This window comes from Neofelis nebulosa, chromosome 14 (genome assembly GCF_028018385.1).
Source record: "Neofelis nebulosa isolate mNeoNeb1 chromosome 14, mNeoNeb1.pri, whole genome shotgun sequence".
In the NCBI taxonomy this organism is placed as follows: domain Eukaryota; kingdom Metazoa; phylum Chordata; class Mammalia; order Carnivora; family Felidae; genus Neofelis; species Neofelis nebulosa.
The window spans coordinates 17,673,270-17,699,655 of NC_080795.1; the positions used below are offsets into that span (position 1 = coordinate 17,673,270).

A 26,386-nucleotide genomic window follows, 5' to 3' on the forward strand; every position below is an offset into this window, starting at 1 on the left:
TAAATATCTGCAAATCATATATGTGATACAGGTATAGTATCCAGAGTGTGTAACAAACTTACAATTCAACTACAACAAGACAACCCAATTTAAAAAAGAGCAAAGGACATAAATATTTCTCCACAGAAAACAAACAAATGGCAATAAGCACATGAAAAGATGCTTAACACCACTAATCATCAGGGAAATGCACATCAAATCTACGATGGGGTACCACTTCACACCCACTAGGATGGTCATTTAAAAAAAAAAAAGAAGTGATGGTGAGGATGTGGATACATTGGAATTGTTAGTTGGAATGCCACTGTGGAACATGTTTTAGTGGTTCCCTACAAAGTTAAACATAGAACTATCCTATAATATGACCCCAAAATTCCACTCCTGTGTGTACAGCCAACATAATTAAAAACAGGTACTCAAGTTATACTGTACACAGACATTCACAACAGCATGATGATAACCAAAAGATAGAACAAACCCAAACGGCCATCAGCAAATGACTGGATAAACAAAATGTGATACATATCCAAACAAATGACAACTGGTCATAAAGAAGTATCAGTCACTGACCAATTTCACAGTGTGGGTGGACCTTAAAAACATTATGCTAAATAAAGGCCAGACATAAAAGGTCATATACTGCATGATTCCGTTTATATGAAATATAGCAAATCTATAGACCAAGAAAGCAGATTAGTGGTTGCTAGGGGCAGGGGAAGGGGAGAGTAAGAAGGAATAGCATTAATGGGTGGGGAGTTTTCTTTTAGGGTGATAGAAACATTTTGGAACTAGACAGAGGTGGTGATTGCACAACACTGTGAATGTACTGAACTGTTCACTTTAAAATGATTACTTTTCTTATGTGAATTTCACCTCATTTTATAGAAGCAACTATAGCTGTCTTGTTTTCCTCTAGGAACGGGGTAGTTTTTCCTTGGTATTATAATTTCCTTATATAAACAAAGCTGGATCAATTTTTCAAAAAATAGAAAGGGTTGCCCTTCTTTGTGACAAGTACTAAGAAGGTGAGCACAAGACATCATGTGGGGCAGTTGAGTGGAAAGAAGGTAGGCTTCTCAGGAAGCTGGGTGCCCCTGCTCGGAAGGCACTATAGAGAAAGGCCCATCAGGCCCTACTTTTGCAGAAAGAATATGAGGCTGACATGCAGAAGAGAACAGGGAGAAGAGAGTCAGGTGCTCAACACAAACATTAAGCACTTGTGGAAAAAGCTGGTACTGCAGGTGTTAGCGAAATGTCCAACTTGGAGCAAATGCAGTAACAAAGTGACCACACAACCAGTTACAGTATATATTTGTTAATAACAAAAGTAAAAGCAAACATTTCATCCCTTTCCTACATAAAACAAAACACACTATTTTTATTAGGAGAAATAACTCACTTGCTGTATGTTTAATTTTGCTGACTTCTTCGTTCACAGTAGAGACAGAAGCCAATGGTGCTTGCTGTCTATTATCTGCAGATCTTGGTTGAATAGAATCATGAATATCTACAGATTTCTGTGATATTGTATCCTAATAAAATAAAAAATTCCTTGTAAGTACAACAAATCTTAAGGATGAAAACAGTTTCTAGTATGCTGTTTTTGAAAACAATTACATGGGTCACTATGAAAAGGACGTTCTACACAGTGATTACAGACAAAATGGGGAAATTATTTAAAGTTACTTATGCACAGATAAGAGCTGATAGCCTTTAAGAGAAAAGCTTCCTTTCTGACCCTCGATGGTCCCAGGTCTGGTACCACCCAAAAGCAACAGATAAAAATGCTAAGCTTCATTGTATGGAAAAACCAATCAGGGATATCCAGGACTCTTCATGCAGTCTAAACAGAACATGTATGTGGCAGAGGTGGGATAGGTTTCTGCAAGCTCTGTGTAGGTGGAGCTCAGGAAAGTTTTGTAGGGGTGAGTTTAAGGAAAGATGTTCTGTCATCCAAGGAAATGGCGACCAGAAAGATCAGTGAGAAGGTGACTAGGAGTGTGGTGTCATGAGAGAAGCTCAACGTTCAAGTCAACACCAGACTTTGGCTCCAGGATTAGGTATAACCTTGGAAAAGCAATGAACACTTCTGAGCTAGGGTTTTCTGATCTGAAAATGGAGAGGACCTTTCCTAGTAGGTTATTAGGATAATAAATGCAAAGCACTGGCTGTTATCAGACAATATATGATAGCTGTCAATACTATTCTGGCTTTATTTTGTTACAGCAATACAGCATACCAGAAAGAAGCCAGAATGTGTTTTCCAGAGGAACTGAGAATTCTGACTCAACAGTTTTAGCTGGAAGCGAACTCACCTGGGTTTCTGAAAGGAAGACAGGGGCCTGTGTTCCCAAGGAACAGTGCTAATCAAAATGGTATTTTAACTTAGACTTAAAATATCAGTTTATGATTTTTCATTTGCTGTTCTGTATAAAATGGGGATAATGTACCAAATCGGGTTCAAAAAATTTCTAAAAGGATCACATGTAAAAATATTTTTTATTTTTATTAAAAAAATTTTTTTTTTCAACGTTTTTTATTTATTTTTGGGACAGAGAGAGACAGAGCATGAACGGGGGAGGGACAGAGAGAGAGGGAGACACAGAATCGGAAATAGGCTCCAGGCTCCGAGCCATCAGCCCAGAGCCTGACGCGGGGCTCGAACTCACGGACCGCGAGATCATGACCTGGCTGAAGTTGGACGCTTAGCCGACTGCGCCACCCAGGCGCCCCTAAAAATATTTTTTAAACAGTGACGTGCTACACAAATCTAAAGCCATATTATTATTGTTATAACTGTTCTTAATTATCTTTGTATTTTTCATAAGCATTTAACAAACAAGAGGCCTTTAATAATAATTACATAGATCCAGAAGACTCATTGGGTAATTTCTTTGACCATGACGGCCTATAATACACTTTTAAGTAAAAAGTTAAATGGAAGTGGGGCGATTGGGTGGCTCAGTCAGTTAAGCATCCAACTTCAGCTCAGGTCATGATCTCACAGATTGTGGGATCGAGCCCTACGGCTCCACGTTGAGTGTGTGCAGCCTGCTTGGGATTCCTGCTCTCCCTCTCTCTCTGCCCCTCCCAAGTTTGTACTCTCTCTTTCTCAAAATAAATAAACATTAAAAGAAAAACTTAAATGGAAGAATGCATATAGCAACACTTCTTAATTTATAAATCCTTTAAGGGAATGTTTATTTAAACTTAACTATTAAAAGCAAATGTCTCAGGGCGCCTGGGTGGCTCAGTTGGTTAAGCGTCCGACTTTGGCTCAGGTCGTGATCTCGCAGTCCGTGGGTTCGAGCCCCGCGTCGGGCTCTGTGCTGACAGCTCAGAGCCTGGAGCCTGTTTCAGATTCTGTGTCTCCCTCTCTCTGACCCTCCCCCATTCATGCTCTGTCTTCCCTCTGTCTCAAAAATAAATAAAGGTTAAAAAAAAATTTTTAAAAATTAAAAAAAATATAAGCAAATGTCTCTTTTTAACTTGTATGTTTTTTCTTGAGAGAGAGAGTGAGAGTGAGTGAGCGTGTGCACACGGGGAAGAGGGACAGAGGGAGAAAGAATCTTTGCAGGCTCCATGCTGAGCATGAACCGGGATGCAGGGCATGATCCCACAACCCTGGGATCCTGGCCTGAGCCAAAACTAAGAGTCAGACACTCAACTAACTGAGCCACCCAGGTGCCCCAGTTTGTACATTTTAGTAAGTATATTTTAAGGGGGAGATTAATAAGGTAATAGAATAAAAAAATGTATTATCTTACTGAATATAAGTGAAAGTACTGGTTTTTGAATTTTTTGGGTCACTGGCTCTTTTGAACATTCTCATGATCCCTAAAAAGCTTCTCCCCAGAAAACTAAATGTGCACAAAAACTAGGTCACAGTATTGGGAATTTAAAACTTCTCCTTTGTATCAGAGGAATTTTAAAAAAAAAATTTTTTTTTTAAAGTTTATTTATTTTTGAGACAGAGACAGACAGAGCATGAACGGGGGAGGGTCAGAGAGAGAGGAAGACACAGAATCGGAAGCAGGCTCCAGGCTCTGAGTCATCAGCCCAGAGCCCGAGGCGGGGCTCGAACTCACAGACCACGAGATCGTGACCTGAACCGAAGTTGGACGCTCAACCGACTGAGCCACCCAGGTGCCCCTCAGAGGAATCTTTTAATGTTAGGCATACTGCATTCTCAGTTTTTCTGATCAACCAATTAAAGACGATTTTTTGGTAATTCTGCATTTTTTAGAACAGCTGTGAACCAGACGTATGCCCACACCTCTCCTTTTAAAAAGGACTCTTTAATGGAAAAGGAGGAACTCCGATGAAGGAAATCTCTATGTATCGAAGTGGAGACATCTCTTAGATATTCCAAACGTGTTAGTCTCCAAATAAAATTTCATTTTTTGAGAAAACTATATGTAAATTTATATACTGTATATATAAATGTATAGAAAAAAGCTGGAAGGATATACACCACAATATTAAACCCTGGAGTTGCAGTGGAAGGGTACAGTATAAAAAGGGCCTTGCATTTTTTTTTTTACCCTATTTTCTTCTGTAATTTTTTTTTTAACAATAACTGGTATTTTTCTATTTTTAATATTGAAAAAATAGTCCTTCACCAAATCAGTGCTGGATATGCACCTGTGCTGGACTGTCACACGCTCACAGTGCTTGCAAGTTTGCTGAACCGAAGAAGACTGACTGTTGCTCTGGGGAAAAGGTGGAAGATGGCCCTAAATTCTTGAAATCTGGTGGTGCTGCCATCGTTCATATGGTTCCTGGCAAGACTATGTGTGTCGAGAGCATACTCTGGGAGAGGAGACAGACAGCTGCTGTGGGTCATCATCAAAGCAGTGGACAAGAAGGCAGCTGGAGCTGGCAATGGGACCAAGTCTGCCCAGAAAGCTCAGCAGGCTACATGAGCGTTATCCCCAATAACGCCACCCCTATCTTTTTTTTTTTTTTAATGTTTATTTTTGAGATACAGAGAGAGACAGAGTGTGAACAGGGGAGGGGCAGAGAGAGAGGGAGACACAGAATCCCAAGCAGGCCCCAGGCTCTGAGCTGTCAGCACAGAGCCCAACGTGGGGCTTGAACCCACGAACTGTAAGATTATGACCTGAGCCGAAGTCAATGCTCAACCAACTGAGCCACCCAGGTGCCCCAATGCCACCCCAGTCTTATTCAGTGGTGGAAGAACGTCTCAGAAATGTTTGTGTTAATTGGCCTTTTAAGTTTAACAGTAAAAGACTGGTTAATGGTAACAATGCATCGTAAAACCTTCAGAATGTTTTGTGGACCATTTGTTGTGTGTGTGTGTGTGTGTGTGTGTGTGTGTGTGTGTGTGTGTGGCAGTTTTAAGTTATTAGTTTTAAAATCACTACTTTTTAATGGAACAATCAGCTTGGCCAAAAATATGTCACAGAATTTTGAGACCCATTAAAAACAAGTTTAATGAGAAAAACAAAAATAAATACAAAGTAGTCCTTCAGTGCACAGCAAGATATACTCAGCTGAGAATGTCTTTAGAAAATACCGTAATTTCTTGGCAAACTATAAGTCGTAGAGAGAAGAGAAAGAAAAGGAAAGCAGGGTGCAAGAAGCAGTAGATCTCAGAAGGGGTGGCAGCAGCAGCTCTGGAAGGAGCCACAGACAGGGTGAGACGGTCCTGAGGGGCCCCGCTGGCTCGCCCCAGGGAGCCCTGCAGCAGCCCAGGCACTGAGCACTCACCTGGCACATGCCGCTCCAACGGCTTTCTGTGCAGTGAATGCCCTGACCTAATTCTCATCACAAGACCACTCTAACACGAAGTCAGGTAACTTGCTGAGGCCACAGAGCCACTCACTGCACAGTCAGGATTTTATTTTGGGGCTGACTCTAAAGCCCACACTGCAAATTACTATACTATACAGCAGAGGCAGAAAAACCAAAAGGACACAAAGCAAGCAAGGAGTGGGCCAATTTTAAGAAAAACAGGAAACAGAGTAAGCTCATTCTGGGCTTAAAACAGGACTTCGTAAGTGGAGTCCTGCAGATCAGGATCATGGAGCAGCGTGCCCCCAAGGTTCCAGATGTGACAGCTCTCTCGAGACAAACCCACAGTAGTACTTTACTATGAGATCTAAGTTTTAGTCATTGACTATTAGTTGAGAAATTTAAAAGTTGTGGGGGACAAATCAACCAATGGACACTAATATGCTCCTGCTGGCGTCCTGGGTTTAAAACTGAATAAGCCCGTGGGCGCCTGGTTGGTTCAGTTGGTTGAGCAGCCAACTTTGGCTCAGGTCATGATCTCCTGGTTCACAAGTTCAAGCCCTGTGTTGGGCTCTATGCTGACAGCTCAGAACCTGGAGCCTGCTTCAGATTCTGCCCCTCCCCCATCTGTGCTCTATTTCTCAAAAATAAATACAAAAACATTAAAAAAAAACCAAAACACCTGAATAAGGCCAGATTAGAGAATAGCACTGTTTCAATGGTAATTTCCTGATTTTGTTAACTGCACTGTGATTATGTAAGATTTTTTTTTCTTCTTCCAAAGGAAAAACAGAGTAAGGAACTTAGGGATAAAAGGACATCTAATTTTCAAAGAACTCAGAAAGTCTTGGGGGCGGGGTTGATGAGTGAGAGAAAAAGGAAGGAAGGAGGGAGGGAGGGAGGGAGGAAATGATAAAGCAAATACAGTGAAATGATAACATCTGGAGAAACTTGGGTGTCATGTTAGTTTTATGTGTCAACTGTCTAGTGTCTAGTATCCAGTGATTAAAACAAGTGTTGCTGTAAAGGTACTGTGTGAATGTGGTGAACATCTACAGCCAGTTGACTTAAGTAAAGGAGATGATCCTCAATGTGGCAGAGTCTCACGTGATCAGCTGAAAGGCCGTCAGGTTTCCCTGAAGCAGCAGCTCCTGCCCAGGGCTTTCCAGTCTGCCCTACAGATTTCAAATTATTGGCCCTAATAATTGCATAGCCAATCCTGTGAAATTTAAATTAAAAAAATATAGATATGTATGTGCATATATCATACACGAACAAATATATATGTACAGACAGAAACAGAGATATTTCCTGCTGGTTCCACTTCACTGGTACAACACTGATGGATACTGATTTTGGTACCATGAAGTGGGGCTGGAAGTGATTTTGGAACTGGGTAATGGTAGAAGCTAGAAGAGTTTTGAGGCATATGACAGAAAAAGCCTACATTGCCTCAAAGAGACTGTTAGTAGCAATATGGACATTAAATGCAATTCTGGTGAGGATGGAGAACGAGGTAAAATGCATGTCAGAGAAATCTTCTGTCATCCTAAAGAATACATATAATGGTCATGAATAGAATGCTGACAGAAATATGAATGTTAAAAGTTCTTCTAATAAGATCTCAGAAGGAAATTGGGACTATGTTACTGGATAATGGAAGAAAGGCAACAGTAAAATCTTAGTGTGTGAGCATAACTCCATCCGGAAACATGCTTATAATCCAAAGCACTCGGGGCGCCTGGGTGGCTCAGTCGGTTAAGCGGCCGACTTCGGCTCAGGCCATGATCTTGCGGTCCGTGAGTTCTAGCCCCGCGTCGGGCTCTGTGCTGACAGCTCAGAGCCTGGAGCCTGTTTCAGATTCTGTGTCTCCCTCTCTCTGACCCTCCCCTGTTCATGCTCTGTCTCTCCCTGTCTCAAAAATAAATAAATGTTAAAAAAAAAAAAATTAGAACAACAACAACAACAACAACAACAACAAAGCACTCGTGTATCAAAAGTGAGTTTCAAGAACCACTGGCTCAGTTGTGATCATATGATATATGGTGTCATGTACTACTCATTTATCAAGTTAAAATTTATTAGAAATGTCTGCCTGTCTTGTGGACAGTCACAGAACAAGTTACTTGCAATCCAAGGTTTTCTGCATGTGTTATAAACTGGCAGAAAACTTAGCTAAATCGTGTTGTACTACTGGGTGGAAAGTAGAACTTGTAAGTGATGAACTTGCATATTTAGCTGAGGATATTTTCAAGCAAAAGGTTGAAGATACGGCCTGGTTTCTCCTTGGTGTTTACAGAAAAATGAGAGGATACAGATACATTGAGGAAGAAATTACTAACTAAAAAGGAACTAGCACTTGATAATTTGATAGGATCTTAGCCTATCCAGACTGCAAAGGATGCTAAAAGTGGAAAACTCATTGTTATGAAAGCATTTCTTTGGATAGCAAGACAACTTTTTGTTGAAAGACATTAGGTATGTGGATTCAATGGATCCAATCAAACATCTCAGCAGAAGCCAAGGAGAGAGAGGAAGTTATCTACAAAGGATCCATGAATAAACCTCTTGACACACTCAAGAGACCCACAGGGATTTTAAGAATGATTTACTGGTAGAAACACAGCCAGCCTAGACTGAGAAGGACAGACTTGGGACAAAATGAAGGAAGGTTATCAGCCTTCTGGGATTCTACAGGCAGGAAATGGGCTGATGGAGCTGCACGGCTGCCAACATGTGCTAACCTGTAAGAAGTAATGATTTAGAGAGCAGACCTGCAGGATCATAGGGAGGAGCCATGGGCCCAGAGGGCAGAGCATCAAGACACAGAGAATTATCCTCAGGTCTTGAAACTTAATGGAATTTACCCTGTTGGGTTTTCAACTTGCTTATTAGGGCCAGCTACCCTTTTATTCCTGCCAATTTCTCCCTTTTGGGATGACAATGTTTATCCTATGCTTGTCCCACCACCTGTAATTTGTTTACAGGTCCACAGATGGGGAGGGATGATGCCCCAGAAGAGACCACATACCTAATCTAGATGGCTGTGATGATGAGATTTGGGACTTTTGATATGATGTTTAGAACAGATTTTGGACTTACTGATGCCATAATGAGTTGAAACTTTGGGGAATATTGGGAGGGGGTGAACATACTTGGCCTGAAAGATGAACATTAGTTTCTGGGTGCCAGAGGGCAAACTGCAATAGGTTGAACAAACAGTGGCTCTAAAAAGGTACATCTAAGTTGTTACCTCTGGTACTTATGAAGGTTACTTAGAAACAGGGTCTTTAAAGACGGAATTAAGTTAAAGAGTTTGACATGAGACGGCTTATATCTTATCTTACAGACATTAAGAAGGCTAGTGTCCTTACAAGAGAAAAACGCAGACAGGATACATACAGATTTGACATCATACAGCCATCTGAAGATGGGGGCAGAGACTGGAGTGATGTGTGTACAAGTCAATGCATGCTAAGGGTTGACAACAGCCACCAGAAGCTGGAAAAGGCAAAGGATTCTCCCTTAAAGCCTCTGGAGGGAACGTGGCCTTACTGATGCCTTAATTTGGGGCCTTTGGCCTCCTGAACTGTGAGACAACAAATTTCTGTTGCTTTAAGCCACCAAGGTTGTGGTAATTTCTTGTGGCAGACCTAGGAAACAAATATATTGGGTGAATCATATATTAGAATTCTTTGTACTGTTTTTATAATATTTCTTTTAGGTCACACTGTATCCAAATTAAAAGCTTAAAATAAATACCCAATAATGTCTTTAACTTGGCATGGAAATCCTTTTACATAACCTCATACCTGCCTCTTAAAACTCTGGACATTATATTACTCTATGTCTCAGACCACCTGTATTATAAAATAATTTAAAATACCTCCTTCATGGCACTTACAGAAATAAATTTTAGCCACCTGGGAAATTCACCACCATGAAATTTAACCTAAGAATTCTCTGCACAGTACATTTATGCCATCTTTTTATTTTTATTTTAATTAAAAGAAAAAGTTTTTTTAATATTTATTTTAGAGAGAGAGCATACGAGAGAGGGAGGACCAGAGAGAGAGGGAGACAAAGAATAAAAAGCAGGCTCTAGGCTCTGAGCTGTCAGCATAGAGCCCAACGCAGGGCTCGAACCCACAAACTGTGAGATCATGACCTGAGCCAAAGTCAATGCTTAACTGACTGAGTCACCCACGTGCCCCTATGCTATACCTGGACTCATATAAAAGAATTTGGCCCATCAGAAAATTACTTCTCAAAAACAATTTTAAATATGCCTTATTTATGAAAACTTACCAGCTGCTTTTCACTCACAGGAGACAGAGGTGGGGGAGCAGTTTCTCCAGAAGAGGGACGCCAGGTCAAGAGCCTTTAAAATACCAAAATCACACCAGTCACTGAAAGTGTGAAACAGGACACACCAAACATGTTTTCAAACAGGCAGAAAAAAGTCACAAAAATATGCCAAAAACAATATAATCCTTCTTTGATTACTGCTAAAAACAATTTACTAAAAAAAAATCTAGTGAAAAGTTTAAAATATGTACCTCCAGGAAACAATTAACTAGCATAATTAAAAGGGTACTCTGGTCATCATTTAAAAAAAACAAACCCAAAAACTACTTCTGAAAAGTTTCAAAAACTTTATAGTAAGTATTAATGCCATTATATATTCTCTATAAACTGAGACTGAGAAAAGTTTGAGACTTTTAAGAAATTCATAGAACTCTTTAGATTCTATTCTTTTAAAGTTTATTTATTTGAAAGACAGAGAGCAAGCACGTGCATACTCGAGAGCAAGTGGGGGAGGGGCACAGAGGGAGAAAGAGAATCCCCAGCAGGCTCCATGTTGTCAGCACAGAGGCTGGTGCAGTACTCAAACTCATGAATTGTGAGATCATGACCTGAGCCAAGAACAAGAGTTGGACCCTTAACTGACTGCGCCACTCAGGCGCCCTGATTCTATTTTTTTTTTTTTTAATGTATAACAATAAGTGAAATAAAATTTGGCCCCAAAGGGGAAATGACTTGCCACCCCTGGATTGGGTACTTGGAATAGAAAGATGATTAAGGCCCAAGTTCTTGCTTGTGAGAAGCAGGAGCTCCTGGGAATTGGGTAGATAGGGGCTAGAGACATCATTTCAGTTCCGTATAGAAAGAACTCTGGCACAGTTTCTATGAAGAAATGCTTATTAGATGATCTTTAAGATCACGTACCTTAACTTGAATGTGTAGTTTAATAAACTAAAACAGAAGCAGTTCTTAAAAACAAAAAAAGGAAGTTCAGCCTGACTGGTTTTTGTGAAGACTTCAAAGGGAAAATGGCTAGGCAAGAATTCATACCATCTTTGGACATAAGGGCTACAGATAAACTGACAAAAATGGGTCATCTGTCAGGTAGGTTGCTCCAACAAAATGTGTACCAAAAAAATAAGAAAATCTGACCAACAGTTGTCCTTTCAGAGTATGACCACCTACAGACTGCTTTCCTAGAGGTGTGTCCCTTTTGTTTAACTTCTGATGTCCTATTTATTAGGATACTTAGAAGGGGATCATGTCAGCGCAAATATACTTAACTCATGTCAAGAAAAAGTTTATGATGTTTAAAAATGTGAATCATAGTTTTCATGTAAGTTTTATACACATACACATACATATACATGTGCCTACTTAATAAGATGTTTTAAGTACGCTTTAAATCATCTTATTCAGCAGATTTAAAAGTAGTAGATTTGTGCAGGTCAGAGAGCCCCAGAAGCTGAGCTGGTAAGTAAATTCAATTATGTTGTACAAATAATCCAGGTGCTATTTATTAGTCATTTAGTGACACTATGTCTTAGTCTCTCCACTGATAAAAACTCCTTCACTACAATTCCAAACTAATCCATCAGAAGATGACAATTAACTGTAAAATATATTTGCAAATTAATTTTCCTTAGATTATTTAATCTACAGTAACTGAAATATATGTTGAGTTTTTCACCCCCCAATCCAAAACCACTGCTTGCTTTAATCTGGATAATTAAAACCTTGTACAAGTAGAATCACTTCAATGTGACCAATAACCACATGACCAATCAGACTCAAGGGTCTGGTTTATAAATAATCTAATTCAAGTATTTGTATTTGTTATGGCTTATAGGAGTCTGATTTGCAATAAATGCAAATTCATGGAACACTGTGGTATTTTTAAAAGGATTTCTGTTGTAAGAAATCACTAGTTACTATCAAACTTTTTAGGTCGATCATTCAATATACAAATATAAAGTTGTAAAAAATCTTCTTACGCATGTGGGATTGTGGTTTTGAAGATATCCAGTGTGCAGTTACAAGTTTTATCCCAGATTTCTAGGGTAAACTTCTCACCATTCAGAATAACAACATTCTCTAAGCAGTTTGTACCAGATCGTGCTAACTGCTCATTGTCTAGAAAAGAAAAGAGCAATTCATTTATGTATTGCCAGGGCCATATTTAACACTTTGTGTCACTATTTGCTATAGACCTACCTTGCTGCACACACCAGTAGAGCTGGGCAAAAATATCATCCAAAAGTACATCACTGAGTACTTCTAAATACTGGGTGAACACATCACAAATTGCATAAAGTGCATGATTACAAGTTGTAGTCATCCATTCAGCTTTCTAGGGGGAAAAGTTGTTAAAAGAAGGTCAGACCATTCATCAACCACCAGAATTCAAGAAAAAAATTTTGCATATTTAAAAGCTAAGTCTGTTCATGTTCCTTTCAGAGCACTCACTTCCCTCTAGAATATTCCATTCACTTCAACTCAGTACAAGATCTATTTTTCTCCACTGTTCCATAACCATCTATATATAAAATACTTTAAATATTTTTTGCATTATTTTTGATTATAAAAAATTACCACTGAATCGTCTTGCTATTAACATTATGACTTCTCAAAACAATATGCATGAATAACAACAGCTGGCCTTGCTCTAGAATATGACAGAATATAAAAGAGAAATAAACAAGAAGAAAATGATAAGAATTTATCCAAATGGGTTTAGCATAAATTTAAAATAAAACTTTTGTGAAGTATGGTTCTTGAAAATACCGTAAATGGTGAATAAGGCCATGCAAAGTAAAGAATTTATTTTTCTCAAGTATATAAAGACTAATCTGGACTGTTATTTTCATATACAGTTTTGTGACAGTGCATATACATCTGTCTACTTAATAAGACTTTTTAAGTAAGAGTCTACCTGTAGATTTAAAAAACACAGATCTAAAATAAAACTTTGTACAGGCCAGAGAGTCCCCAAAGTTTGCATTTAACATAGCTGTATGAGACAAAATAAGAAAACTTGAGGCTCTCTCTTCCCTACGTTTACTGAAATGCATACTATAATTGGTTTGTAGTAAAATACATTGAAATAAAATAAGACATCACTATGTATTCTTTATTCACTTCAGAATAAGAGGTCACTATGAATACTAAAAGAAAACTACTGGTATTTGTAGTTGTGGCAATATTCAAATGAAAAAAAGAAACCAGGGGCATCTGGGTGGCTCAGTTGGTTAAACGTCCGACTTCAGCTCAGGTCATGAACTCGCGTTTTGTGAGTTTGAGGCCCGTGTCGGGCTATATGCTGACAGCCCAGAGCCTGGAGCCTGCTTCGGATTCTGTGTGTCCCTCTCTCTCTCTGCCCCCCGACCCCTGCTCGTACTCTGTTTCTCTCTCAGAAATAAGATTTTTTTAAAAAATGTTTTTTAAAAGAAAAAAGAAATCAGAAGTCACTGAAAACAACCAATTCATTAACTCAGTTCTATCCCCAAATACTGTTCTTTATTTATAAAGACATACCTTTTATTATAATGAAAAATTCTCTAGTTTTTTTCTTTTCCATGTCCTTAATTTGAAATAGTAAACTGTATTAGGGAAAGTATTAAGAACCTTTTAACTTGACTGTGTTAAATAAAATTTCATTTTCTCTTACCTCTGTCTGCTGTTCTGGTAATTTCATGTTGTCAAAGATTCTGAAAACAATTCTAAATAAATCCTGCCACCAGTGTTTTTCGTAAGTGTGGCCATAAGTTTTCATTATTTCGAACATTACTGTTAAACCCCTAAAATGATAAAACACAAGTAGAAAAACTGGAATACAAAAAAGCATGCTGCATCAGAATCCCCTCTTAAAATAGTTTTCAGAGTTCATAAAGCTAGTGAAAACGTTTAGAAACAGTTTTAAACTAACACGTGATATTCAATTTTAAGAAATTTCAGCTATAGGGGTGCCTGGGTGGCTCAGTTGGTTAGGCGACCGACTTCGGCTCAGGTTATGATCTCACAGTACGTGAGTTCGAGCGCTGCGTCGGGCTCTGTGCTGACAGCTCAGGGCCTGGAGCCTACTTCAGATTCTGTGTCTCCCACTCTCTCTAACTCTCCCCTGCTCATGCTCATGTGTCTCTAACCCTCCCCTGCTCATGTGTCTCTTGGTCTCTCAATAATAAATAAACATTTAAAAAAAAAAAAAAAGGAAATTTCAGCTATAAACTAGGTTTCTTTAGGATGCATTTTGTAGGGAAAAACTCCAAAAGCCTTGGCCTTACAATGTTTTATTTCATCTTTCCTTCACTCCCACCCTATCCTTCCCACATTTAAAAGTTGTAAAAGGTAATAAAGATTGCAAAAGATCATCATAAAATGAAGTTCTGGAAAATTTATAGGACTTTTTAGCTAACACTATAATTGTTCATATAGCATCTGTAAACAAAAGGAATTATAAAACTGATTGACTATGACATTCATGTGAGTGGTTTGCTGCCCACCGTATTCTAGGCACAGAGCAATGCCTGTCACCCATGAGGCACACAGTAAGTATCTATTGAATAAACTGCTTAGTATCACATTCACTATCTTTTGTTTAAGTGTTAAAACTAAAACTCAACATTGTCTTCCTGATTCTTTATTATCTTCCTCTAAATAATAATGCCTTCAGGTAACCAGTAAAAAGCTTGATCTTTTCTCTATATGTTATTTTCTTCTAACAAAATATAGGTATCCCTCCATTTAGAAAAGGCTTATATTTTAAAAAGTCTGATGATAAGCCATTACAAAATTTTCTCTAAAATGTCTGATGATAAGCCATTATAAAATTTTCTCTGAAAGACTCCGTAAGGACTGGTTCACAGTCCAGCTCATTTACTGCTGTGCTACCTCCAGGCCTTGTACAAGTCTGGCACATAACAGGCTCTAAATAAATATTTGTTAAATAAACATGTAAAGTAACATAGTAGTAGTTTGGTCCTACAGTAAGTTCACAGCACTTTATCTGACCCATAAGATATCTAATGTATATAACAAAAAGTAAGGAAACCGTAGTAAACAAATTCCTACAGAAGAAACACCCTCTCTTCTGTGGGAGAAGCCTATCAAAACTCCTTGTTTCCCTACAACAGAACAAGGCTCCTTTTTCCTCCATCTCCTGAGCTTGAAATCCATTTCTTCCCACTCTAAGTAACTGGATGCCAACTCCCACAGCTGGGGTAAGAGGAATCCTGTTTCTTCCAGGCCCCGAAAGCAAACACAAATCCACAGAGGCTTCCAAGGATTTTCACTGTTCAAGAAGTCTTTTTGAAAGCAATACTTAAGTTGCTGACATAGGGAAAAATAGTGTTTGAGACCCTAGGTTAATGAACCAATCCTAAATCCATAGAATTTTGAGGCAATCAAATAAAAACATATGTGAAAGTACGGTCTAATTAATCTGTTATACAAATCATGGCATTACATTTTAGTGAGAGAGAGAGTGTGCATGAGTGGGGAAGAGGGACAGAGGGAGAGACAAAGAATCTTTAGCAGGCTCCACGCTCAGTGTGGAGCTGACATGGTGTTTGATTTCACAACCATGAGATCATGACCTGAGCCAAAATCAAGAGTTGGGCCTTTAATTGACTGAGTCACCCACGTTCCTCCATGGTACTACATTTTTAAATGTAGTCTACATATCAGCCCTTACAAATCCTGGAATGAAATAAGAAAAAGCCATTACTGAACAAAGTTTACTCATATTTTTCCTCTCCTTTACTAGCTAGAATATATATTTTCTCTTCTCTTTAACAACTAAAACTCATCCATTATCTGAACATGGGATATGGCAAGAAGGAAAGCAGGATGATCCCAGACAAGGACAGGCTCAAAAGCTAAGAAAGCAGGTAGGTCCTTTGTCAAATAAGTTTCTACAAACAAACAAGGGCAGTGAGGGGGTACTGAGTTTATAAGACTTGTCCATCATGATATGTTGGTTGCTCCACTGAGGTGGCTGGACAACAGAAAATTGTAAATCTTAATAATTTAGATTAATATGAATCAGGGGTTATCTTGAAGTTTATCAAGCTCCTAACAGGTCCACTGCCAAATAATCCTCAATGTCTAAATGCAAAATAAAATGCTGTATAAGTTCTTATGATTACTAAATTCTCTGACAAATTCCCAAGGTTTGAGTCTTATTTTGGATTACTTAATGTAATTTCATAAAAATCTCTCTTTATAACAAATAAAAATGAAATTTCTTAGGATACGTATCACACTTAACCTTGGATGGGGATGAGGCTGGTTGTGGCATAAAGTGAGGAAGGAGAAATTCATTCCTTCATTATAGTTCTATCATTGATATGTTATAAGTTTGTATGTACTACCGGTATAGTTAAAAAATCCAGTGAAGTTAATTGGCAAAATGACTAATGATTCTCCCTAAAAAGAAGATGGGATACATAAAAGAAGGATTTTATTTAAACACAAAATTGAACTCATGATGCCTCAAGCACTTGTTGATAGATAACAGGATATACAAACTGGCAATTTCAATTTGGCAGTCAAAAAGGTAGTTATGATAAAAATTTTACTATGGGATTGACAGGAGCTGTAACATAAGAAGTACATACTGAATGCTTATCCAGTTACATTACATCCATAATCGTTTCTTTGCAAATGGGCTATACATTCATATAGATCTTTTAATGAGAATGTATTTTTGAAAGATCTCACTTCTTTTTAATAGACCTACATTATTCAAAACTGTTACTGACCAGTCTTCAAAGAGAAATGGTTCTTTATCTAAAATCCACCAAGCGTGTGCATTTGGAGATTCTTCTAGCATTCATCAGGAAATAAAATAAATTTTGCCACTAACTTCAATTTCTAATTGGAAACAAACATATGAAAAGATAGAATGTGTGAACAAATGAACACAGAAGCTAAAACTCAAAGTAGGATGCTATAAGAAAATGTTAAGGAAAAGTAATGTATTTCCATTTTTACTGTTGCTCCATTTAACATATTTTAAAATTTGTCTAGTAATTGCTATATTGATAAAACACCTGACTTACGACGGACTTAGGGCCTTTAACTATCGAACTTGTGTTCACGTGAGAAAAGTTAATTTAAGTCAAAATGAGCCTTTCAAAATTGTAGTTACAAACACTGATTGTTACCTGGTTCTTACATCTAATTTGCATCTGTTGATGATACAGGATAACTCAAAGAGAATTGGGAACCATCCTCTCACCCACACCCTGTCTTCAGGCGCCACATTCATATCATCGCTTGTGTATTCCTTGAAAGCCTTCAAGAAGAAAGGTAGACATACTTAAGGCAAAATATAACACCTGTACAATATTTCAGCAAACAAATTTTTTAAATGTTTTACAAATTCAAAGTCAGCACTTTGATAAATAACAATTTATAAAAAGATGGAGATTACAACTGCTTAAAAAGAGCACTGGACTAGAATCCAAAAGTTGGTTTCAGCTTCAACTCTGACACCAGCTTTTCTGCTTTTTATGCCAGGTTAAATCAGGTTTCCATTTTTATCATTTCATGGTTATGACACCATGCAGCCACACTAACCACCCCTGGGAAGTGTGAAGGTCAAATGAGTTGATGTATGTAAAAAGTACTAAGCACCCCATAGGTCCAAGTTGGTGTGCAGTAAAATCTTTCTGCAATGCACCACTTTTCTTGATGACAGTTACAGAGACAGATTCAGATACGCAAGATAAGGCTGGCAGCCAATGACCTTTTACTTCACTGTTTAAGCCTACAATCACCCACACAGTCAACCTCAGTACTGCACAGCACAACATGTAGGAAACAGTATACAGAAATGGCTAAAAACATAGGCTTGGTTCAAACCCTAGGTCTCCTTTACTAGCCCTGCAACCATGGAGACCTTTTTTTTAACTTCTCTGTGCCTCAGACGCCTTATCTGTATGGGGCTATAAACATTACCTATCCCATAAAGTGTAGAAGACTAAACAATACATGTGAAATACTCAGAAAAACACCTGACACCTTTAATAAATAATAGCTATCATTTCTAAACACTTCAGTCAGAATCAAGCTTAGATAATTTTGGGGTTTACTGAAAAATAAATGCTTCATATACCCTGGATTCCCAAATAAACTTCTATCTCAGACTGGAAATAAATACTCAGCATAATTTTGTTTACTAAATGACGCTATACCTGAGGTCTATCAGACACATATTTTGCACAATGGCGAATAAGTCGAATTGCTTCCATACTTGTGTCTGGGAAAGCTGCATTGCACGCAAATTCAGACAAACACTTCACTGCATCCTGGAAAGAATCAATGGTCGCTGGAAAGTGTTTTTCAAACACAAGAGCTAAAAGGGTGGAAAATATATCAAGATAATTATAATTTTTCAATTATTCTTACCTGCAACAAAAAACATCAACCCCTAGATGTAAGAACATACTTAACGGTTAAGGGTTTCGATGTCTAACAGACATGGCCTCATGTCTGTCATCACTGCTTACTTGACTGCTTTGAGTAGTAGGGGACAGGGACACAGGTCTGTGTTCTGTTTACACTATAAACCCAGCACCTAATGCAGTGACAGTACACAGTAGGTACTGAATCAGCAGGTCTTGAATTACATTTAACCCATCTTTATTTCAGTTTCTTAATCTATAAAAAATGATAATGGTCATCATTATCTTTCTATCAGGCTTAACTTACATCCTAAGTATTTCATTCTCCTTTATAGTCAAAGGAGGCTGTGTAACACAGTGGTCAAAAACCTTTCCCTGGCTTTGAATCCCAATTCCATCATTCACCTTAACCTCACTGGGCCCGAGTTTCCTGATCTATTAAAAAGGGGATAATGAAAATACTTATAAAGACTGAAGGAAACACATTCAGAGTATGTATTGTGTTTGCCATACCAGTAAACGTTCGATAAATGTTAACTATAATAATGTAATAACAGTATTACACTCATTATTTATTCTGTTTCTACAGGCAAAACTTAGTAAACTTAAACCCGTAACAGGTCCATAATCTTACACTTGTATTATCTCTGGAACACATTTTTTTGTTTTGTTTTGTTTTTAACTTGAACACAGCCAGAAGAATACTCACTGACAATGTGCCCTGTTGTTTGGAATGCAAGTTCCACTATGCTTTCATCTTGATCAGATGCAGCTAGATGAAACACAGAGAAAATGTTCTTCCATCCGGACCGAATGTTAGCAGCTTGAGAATTAACCATCTGTGCTATACAACGTACAACCATATCTCGAATTGTTGGGGACCTAAAATATTAATATAATTGTGTGGATATACACACAGATAAAACCCATCAGTTTTTTTTTTCCTTTCTTCTGTTTCTCCCCCTTCTGAGGAAAATAATAACGTATTTTTATGATATTAAGCAATTCAACAAATGTCATACCTGTTTCGTTTCATTATATGTTCAAAAGGTCTTAAGAAATCCTTCTGGAATCTGAAATTAGCAAGCTCCCCTTTCTCTAAGAACTTCATTGACAATTGCCTCAAGGAGTCTACTGCAAAAATAGCTACATCTTCATTAGGATTACAGCCAACCTGTAATGGCAACAGAAATATAGGGTGCTAATGTCAGCAGTGAAAATCCATCTCTTCATTTTTCTTTTAGAAAAAGTATAGAATTCATAGCATAGACAGGTAAATCCTAAGATTCTCCACAAAGACACTAGGTGTACTGATCATATTTCTCAACAAGAAAAATACACTTTAACTAAATTCTTAAAACTTAAGGTAATCACTTCTAAAAAGAAAAACAGGATTCAAACGGTTTTCTATTTTCAATTACAAAAATGTAATTTAGAAAAGCTAGAATAGGAAAAAGCCTCAATTACATTATAAGGAATTTCAAAACACGAAAAATATTACAAATGTAAGCGTATCTTCTAATTATTCAAATACCTTATTAAAATGATCACCAATAACTTCCCAAATTCGAGACCACTGCAGTCTTATTCTTCCCATGTTGTAATATGATATTTCTACTATTTTTTGTAGACTAAACATTCTTGGGTGTGTAGTGGAAAGTAATTCATCCATAGACACAGCACAGAGCCAACGGACAAAATCCACTATAATATAAACAGATATACATTTTTTTAGCTTTCAAGTTTTTTTAGCCAAAAAACCAATTTGTAAGTGAAATAAATGTATATACTTACCAATAGCATTTCCATCTAGCCTTGTTGACCCTGTAAATATTCTAAAGAAAGAAAACCATAATTCAAAAATTTATAAAGTCCGACTTCTGCTACATCAATTCAGAAGTAAGTAGCCTGAGGTATTAGCTACTTTAAATCTGTTTTAAGGGAACAAAAACATCAGGTAGTCAAATGAATATTTTATCATATAGTTTAATAACAAGTATAGTTTGGATGTTCCTCCGTCCCTCCTTCGTATTCAGTAATATGAGTAAGAATTTATCGTTGTAATTTTACTAGTAAATTTACAAACATGAGATGGGTATCTCATGAAACTCTAAGAATAAAAAAATAATTTGTAAAACGAATTAAACATTGGCACACTACAAAACAGAAGGTTTTTCATTTTTCCTGATTATCTACTAGCATTAAACACATTCTTAAAATGGAAATTTTGACTTTTTTACAAGTATCATATGTTTGGTTAGAAAACTCATTTATGTTAAATTACAAGCAATTTAAGAGAAGCTTGTAAAATAGTCTCCAATCGTTTAACCAAGAAGCGGCTAAATAACTTTTCTTAGAAAATTCAAATATTTAGAGTTAAGATATGCTGTCCAGCTTTGCCCAGCTTTCTTCACTCAGCAATTTTTGTTTCAAAGTTTCATAGAAGATTTCAGCATAAATCTACTATATTAGCCCTCTTTTAAAAGTCTGCATTTTTACCCATCCTCTGGGTTTGTAACCGAGGGTTTGATGTGACTTCCAGGATGAACTGATATTCAATTTAAATTGTGTACCATAGGCTTTGCATGACAAAATGGAAACCTTAAAGGCGGGAGCAGGCCAAATATTAAACTTAGAAATAAAAGTAATCATAGTGACAGCAATGGCTACCAACAGTTACAAGGTGGGTACTATTCTAAGTGTTTTATATGTATCTACTCATTTAATAATCACAAATACTCTGTGAAGTGGGTATTTTTAGACTCTCAATTTTATCAACATAGAAACTGACACATAAAGGTATTTTAATAACTTCCTCAACGTCACAGAACTTGTAAGTGCTACAGCCAAGATTCAAACCGAGACGGGCACACTCCAGAATCCACTCTCTTAACTACTTTGCTGTATTACCTCACACTTAACCTGAGCAAAACATGAACATTTAAAATCTATTGTTTTTTTCCTATTATGTCCACTATATCCATGTTCTGAATATATAATGGTTTTTTAACCTTAGTGCCCTTGAATGTCTTTCCACGTGTTCTGGCAATGAGTAACAAAAACACGACAGGAAAAACAGCCTAAAAACTGACAAGATAACTCAGAAACTGATCTGCTAAAGGGATATTTTGAAACTTCCTCTACTGCTCTTGTCAGAACAAAACAATACTTCAAAGATCTGGCTGAGAACACAATCTGGGGGAAAAAATAGAATAGTAAGTCCCCATTTAATCCAGTAGATAGACTGAATTCAGAAACTAAAAATATACAAAGCCTACAAAGTTCTCACATGAACAAAAATGAAAACTGCTAGAGTGCACATTATAAATGTCATTAGCTGATTTCTCAAACTACTGTATTCTCATAGGCAATGGCTATTAAAAAAAAAATACCACAGAGACATATAAAAATTAGATAGTATATAGGAGAAACAACAGGAAAAGGAAGAAAAGAAAAAAAATTTCTTTAAACTGAGAAGGAAGCATATGGCAAAGAGTAAAAGGGATAAAGAACAGAAGCAGAGAGGGAGATTATATGCAACTACAGGGGAAAGAAGCAACAAATTCTCTGAAGGCCCTGAAATAATGGTGAACAAGAACAGGGAAATACCAGTAGCAATCAGACAGGTTCTACAGACTCAGGGTGACAGGAGAAGTTAGGGGGAGCATGCATCCTGAAAAAGGGCATTCAAATTCCTACTCACTTTGGTAGCCTCTGAGGGGTCACTCTATGTCTAGTAATGCTCCACTACAGATAAGCCATACGGTAGAGCACAGAAGTCTGTGGAGGCATTTAAAGTTAAGCCTTCATAAACTAAGGCAGGAGAACAGAGCTATGTTTCACAAAATCAGTCTAGGAAATGGACTCTACATTCCCTGTATGAAAAGCAAAGGACAGACGCATGAGAACCTTGTGTGTTAATATTAAAAGACATGCTCTGAAAAGTACTAGCAGGAAAATAGAATAGATTACTGCTTCATCCACAAAATGAAAGCACTGTGGCAACACAAAAAAAAAGGGAGGGGGGGGACAAAACCTGCAGATTCTGAATCACATACATGTTAAACTGTATGCACTAAAGAAGCAGACTAAATTACTGTATTATGTAAAAAGTTTTCACAGTGAAAATATCAGAGGTAACACTTATTTCTTAGACCTAACTGGAAGACGCTTGTGAGCAAATACAGTTGGGGATGAGCTACATGTATTTTCTGATAGGTGACAGAATGTTCCAAAGTGTGAGATGGGCCAGTATAAAGCTAGATTTGGTGTGCTTAAAGTTAATAAAAACAAAAACTATGGTACTGTTTTTTCACTTTTGGCAGTAAATCATTCCTGGACAAAACCTATTCCTGCACAGGTTAGTAATACTTACTAACCTGGTCTAGTTTAGCAATGTCTAGCAAATTCCACCCTAGCAAATCCTAAGGATCAGGTACTGTAGATTAAACAGCCCATATTCTCCTAAATTCTAATGGTTTGGGATTCCTAAAACAAAAGTAGAGAAAATTTTATCATCTTAAAACTTTCACTTTTTATTTTTTATGTAGGAGAAATTTTAATAGAATGAAACAATTTTACATATATTATTTGTTCCATCATATTCAAAGCCCAAGTTACAAAGAGCTAACACAAATCACAGATTTTTAATGGAGATGTCTGAGGTTGAACGGGACAACTTTCATTTTAAATAATAAATTAATCCGTCTCCATTGTGACGCTCCAAAAGGCAAAAATGCACTCCAAGAGGTAGTTTGCAAGTCAGTGTTTTAGTGTGACAGACTACGCAGCTTTGATCCCGCTTCTTGCTTACCATAGCAAGAGTATTTGCCTATACGCCCCTGGTTCCTTTTATATTAGGGGAACACGCATGCCCCAGGGCATGTGCGTCCTCCAAAGGGTGTCCTTTGTCTCTTCCACATGAAAAAATTAGAGACCTTGGAAGGAATGTTATTCTGAAGCTTTGTGGAATTCAGATACCCATCTTACAGCTTTTAATAGAATCATATACGTTTTCTGTTAAGAAACAGAAGCTATACATAATTAAGCAAAAAAGAGCTACTTTGATTATTCATGTTTACTTCTTTACTTGTCATAACAGATTATTCATAACAACAGGCCTAAGGACAAGAAAATTACTTTTTGCAGGACAAGTACAGAACTTTCCAGGGTGATGCCTGACAATATTTGCATCGCTGTCTTGAATATCTAGATTATCTAAATGACTTGGCTTATGAATTAGAGTCAGGATATTACATGTGAAAATAAACTCATATATTCAGAAACAGAAGAAATTTAATGAGAAAGTGAAAGGCACCAAATAAGAATATAATCTTATAATAAAATCAAAGACGCCACTTTTAATGCTTTCTCTATGAGCTAAAATTTCAATATTGAGGTTTTGTATAAAGTTGGACATTGGATTTATGGTCATAGAAGTTATCTGGCAATGATGAATTTGAGACAACAAAGTACTAATAGAATTTGTGTTAAGAATCCTCTAAAATATACTTAAATTCTTAAAATGGAGAGGCATATCATTTGTTCAAATGAGAGACATGTCTCTGCAACAAACAGTGGATGTATAGGTAAATTAGAACTTGGTATGGTCATATAAAATATACTATGGAAACAAATAGGTAAAATGTTGACTCTTGCCTGAAGAGATTCTCATAATGATAGTGAAGAGGATTTTTTGCAAGTCCAGAAAATAATTTGGAAAAAAGCTACCGTGATGGCAGAAGGGGAGACATTACACTGTTCTACAGTTGTACATGCAGGCAGAGAGGTGGAGAGGATAAGAGTGTACACTCAAGAGATAAGCTGCCTGAACGTATGTCCTGGCACCACTCCTCAAATTCTCTGTGGATGAAACGGTTATCACAATAATAATCAAGACAAGATTAACTGTGGGGATGAGCAAGTTATTTGATCCCCCTCTGTCTCCGTTTCCTCATTTGCAAATTAACAACACTACTACTACTACTCATCTCATGAGGTTACTGGAAGGATTAAATGAAATAATACATGTAAAGCACTTTGCAAAGTGCCAAGCACGTTGTTAAGCCTTCAAGTTACACAGTACATGTCAGATGATACACAATCTTTCTTCAGCCTTCACAAGGTAAAGGTAAATGACCTCCTTCCCCTAAAAAAAAAAGGTCAGCAAACAGACATTACAGAGTTCTTTTTCAAGGAAAAAGTTGCAAGGAATATTTGGAATGTTTTCCAAGGTCAGTAGCCACTGAACACCCTAGTTCAGTCTGTACTTAGAGCAAAATGTTTTATCTGAAGTAAAATAATGGATTAGTGTAAGTTTCCAAGCACCAAGAAAAAAAAATACATATTCTATTTTTTAAAGTTTCATCAGAAGCAATAAAAAAAATTTAAGTATCAGTGATATAAAATGTTAAGTTTCAAATATTTGGGCACTCACCTAGAAAAACCTAACCTTCAAAAGAACATTTAGTATGGGTTTACTGTTAGAAAACAAACTAAATATGAGGAATACTTGATAGTGTATACAATATACAAATTCCAAAGTCCTTTCCAAAGAAGTCTGCAATGAGAATTGCCACCAAATCCTTCATTTATTCATAATGCAGTCATATCAAATAGGACTTGAAGACACTTCACATTCCATTTTCACACAGGGATAGTAAGAGCAATTAGTTTTCTATAAAAGACATAAAATGTGTTCTTTTTCATCAAGATTACCATTTCCCTAATGCCCACTAATATCTATTTTAAGTTGAATTTTCATATTGTTTATCTCCTTCCTATATTCCATGATCTATAGAGAAAAATTATAGGTATTTCATCATGTAAATTGCAATATATCACAATACAGTCTTAATTGCTTCAGGAAAGTTATTCTGGCAATAGTGGTTTTTTGTTTTTTTTTTTACTACTGCTGAGCAAAATATATCTAAATGCTACAGAATAATAATTGTATTCATTCAAAAAGGGAATAAAATAAATACCTTACCTATCTACAGCAACAACGACACTTTGAGAACTGGTTTCTCCAATGGATTCCTGAATACTTGCTATCTGCTTCCAGTCCACATTTCCTCCAACTACCACACATAAAAAGAGAGTCATTTCAGCTTGAAAATAATTCAGTAGAAGAATACACCTACAGTTCTAAAACATATTTCTGAAATCAGTTATTTTCCTAATGAGAGAAATAAAGCTTTTGGTGAATAGTGACCTATTTGGCCTCAGGGACCTATATCAAAGCCAAATGTGCTTAATTAGCTATACTAAGTGGCATACAGACATGGATGGTTATAAAGATGAATTGTGCTTGCAAAGATCAACAAATTAAGGGCACCGAGAATTTAGATCACAAAATTAATCATACTAGGCACAATTTCCCTTAATGTTGAAGAAATGACACTAACTGCACTCCCAATGTTATCTTCTTAGGTTGATTCCCAATGCCATATGATTGGATCTCCCCGTCATTTAATCTCCAGTCCTCTATTTACAGATGCTTATTGGAAATTATACCTGTATTTTCTAACATCCCCTTATTCAAAAGAATTATTTTTCTTTCCCTCAAAAACTGGTCCCACATGTTGGACAGCAGAACAATTTCCCCAACTTCCAAACTCTTAACCTCTCCATCACCTTGGATACCTTTCCCTTCCTCCACCAGTTACTAAATCTTTCTTTTGACCTGTTTTTGGTATCATTTCTTCATTTTCATTCCTACTCAGTTTAGGCCCTTATAATTTCAGGCCCAGATTATAGACACAGTTTACTGACTGCTTTCCCTGCTGCTAATTTTTCCCCTCTTCAACCTCTCTCTCAGTCTCCTGTCAGGTTAACTTTTCTAAATCATTACATTCATTTTGCTTACTATTACTTGCAGGATAAAGCATAAATTTTTTAAGCCTAACATTTAAGGCACT

The 26,386-nt window shown here is 37.1% G+C and overlaps 1 protein-coding gene across 5 annotated transcripts in view; it reads right to left on the minus strand.

Annotated features, from left to right (window-relative positions):
* ARFGEF1 (ADP ribosylation factor guanine nucleotide exchange factor 1) overlaps positions 1 to 26,386 on the minus strand; it is a 149,672-nt gene that overhangs the window by 10,203 nt on the left and 113,083 nt on the right. For 4 of the 5 annotated variants that reach the window (XM_058699744.1, XM_058699746.1, XM_058699747.1 and 1 more), the window contains 12 exons: positions 25,456 to 25,546; positions 20,262 to 20,302; positions 20,002 to 20,171; positions 19,490 to 19,641; positions 19,177 to 19,349; positions 18,258 to 18,418; positions 17,226 to 17,356; positions 13,730 to 13,859; positions 12,277 to 12,412; positions 12,057 to 12,195; positions 10,066 to 10,138; positions 1,400 to 1,532 (listed from right to left, as the gene is read on the minus strand). In XM_058699744.1, coding sequence (XP_058555727.1) covers positions 1,400 to 1,532; positions 10,066 to 10,138; positions 12,057 to 12,195; positions 12,277 to 12,412; positions 13,730 to 13,859; positions 17,226 to 17,356; positions 18,258 to 18,418; positions 19,177 to 19,349; positions 19,490 to 19,641; positions 20,002 to 20,171; positions 20,262 to 20,302; positions 25,456 to 25,546 — 1,530 coding nt within the window. Of the gene's footprint in view, positions 1 to 1,399; positions 1,533 to 10,065; positions 10,139 to 12,056; positions 12,196 to 12,276; positions 12,413 to 13,729; positions 13,860 to 16,828; positions 16,933 to 17,225; positions 17,357 to 18,257; positions 18,419 to 19,176; positions 19,350 to 19,489; positions 19,642 to 20,001; positions 20,172 to 20,261; positions 20,303 to 25,455; positions 25,547 to 26,386 lie in introns of those variants that run through there. The other variant, XM_058699748.1, reaches the window with a different exon arrangement.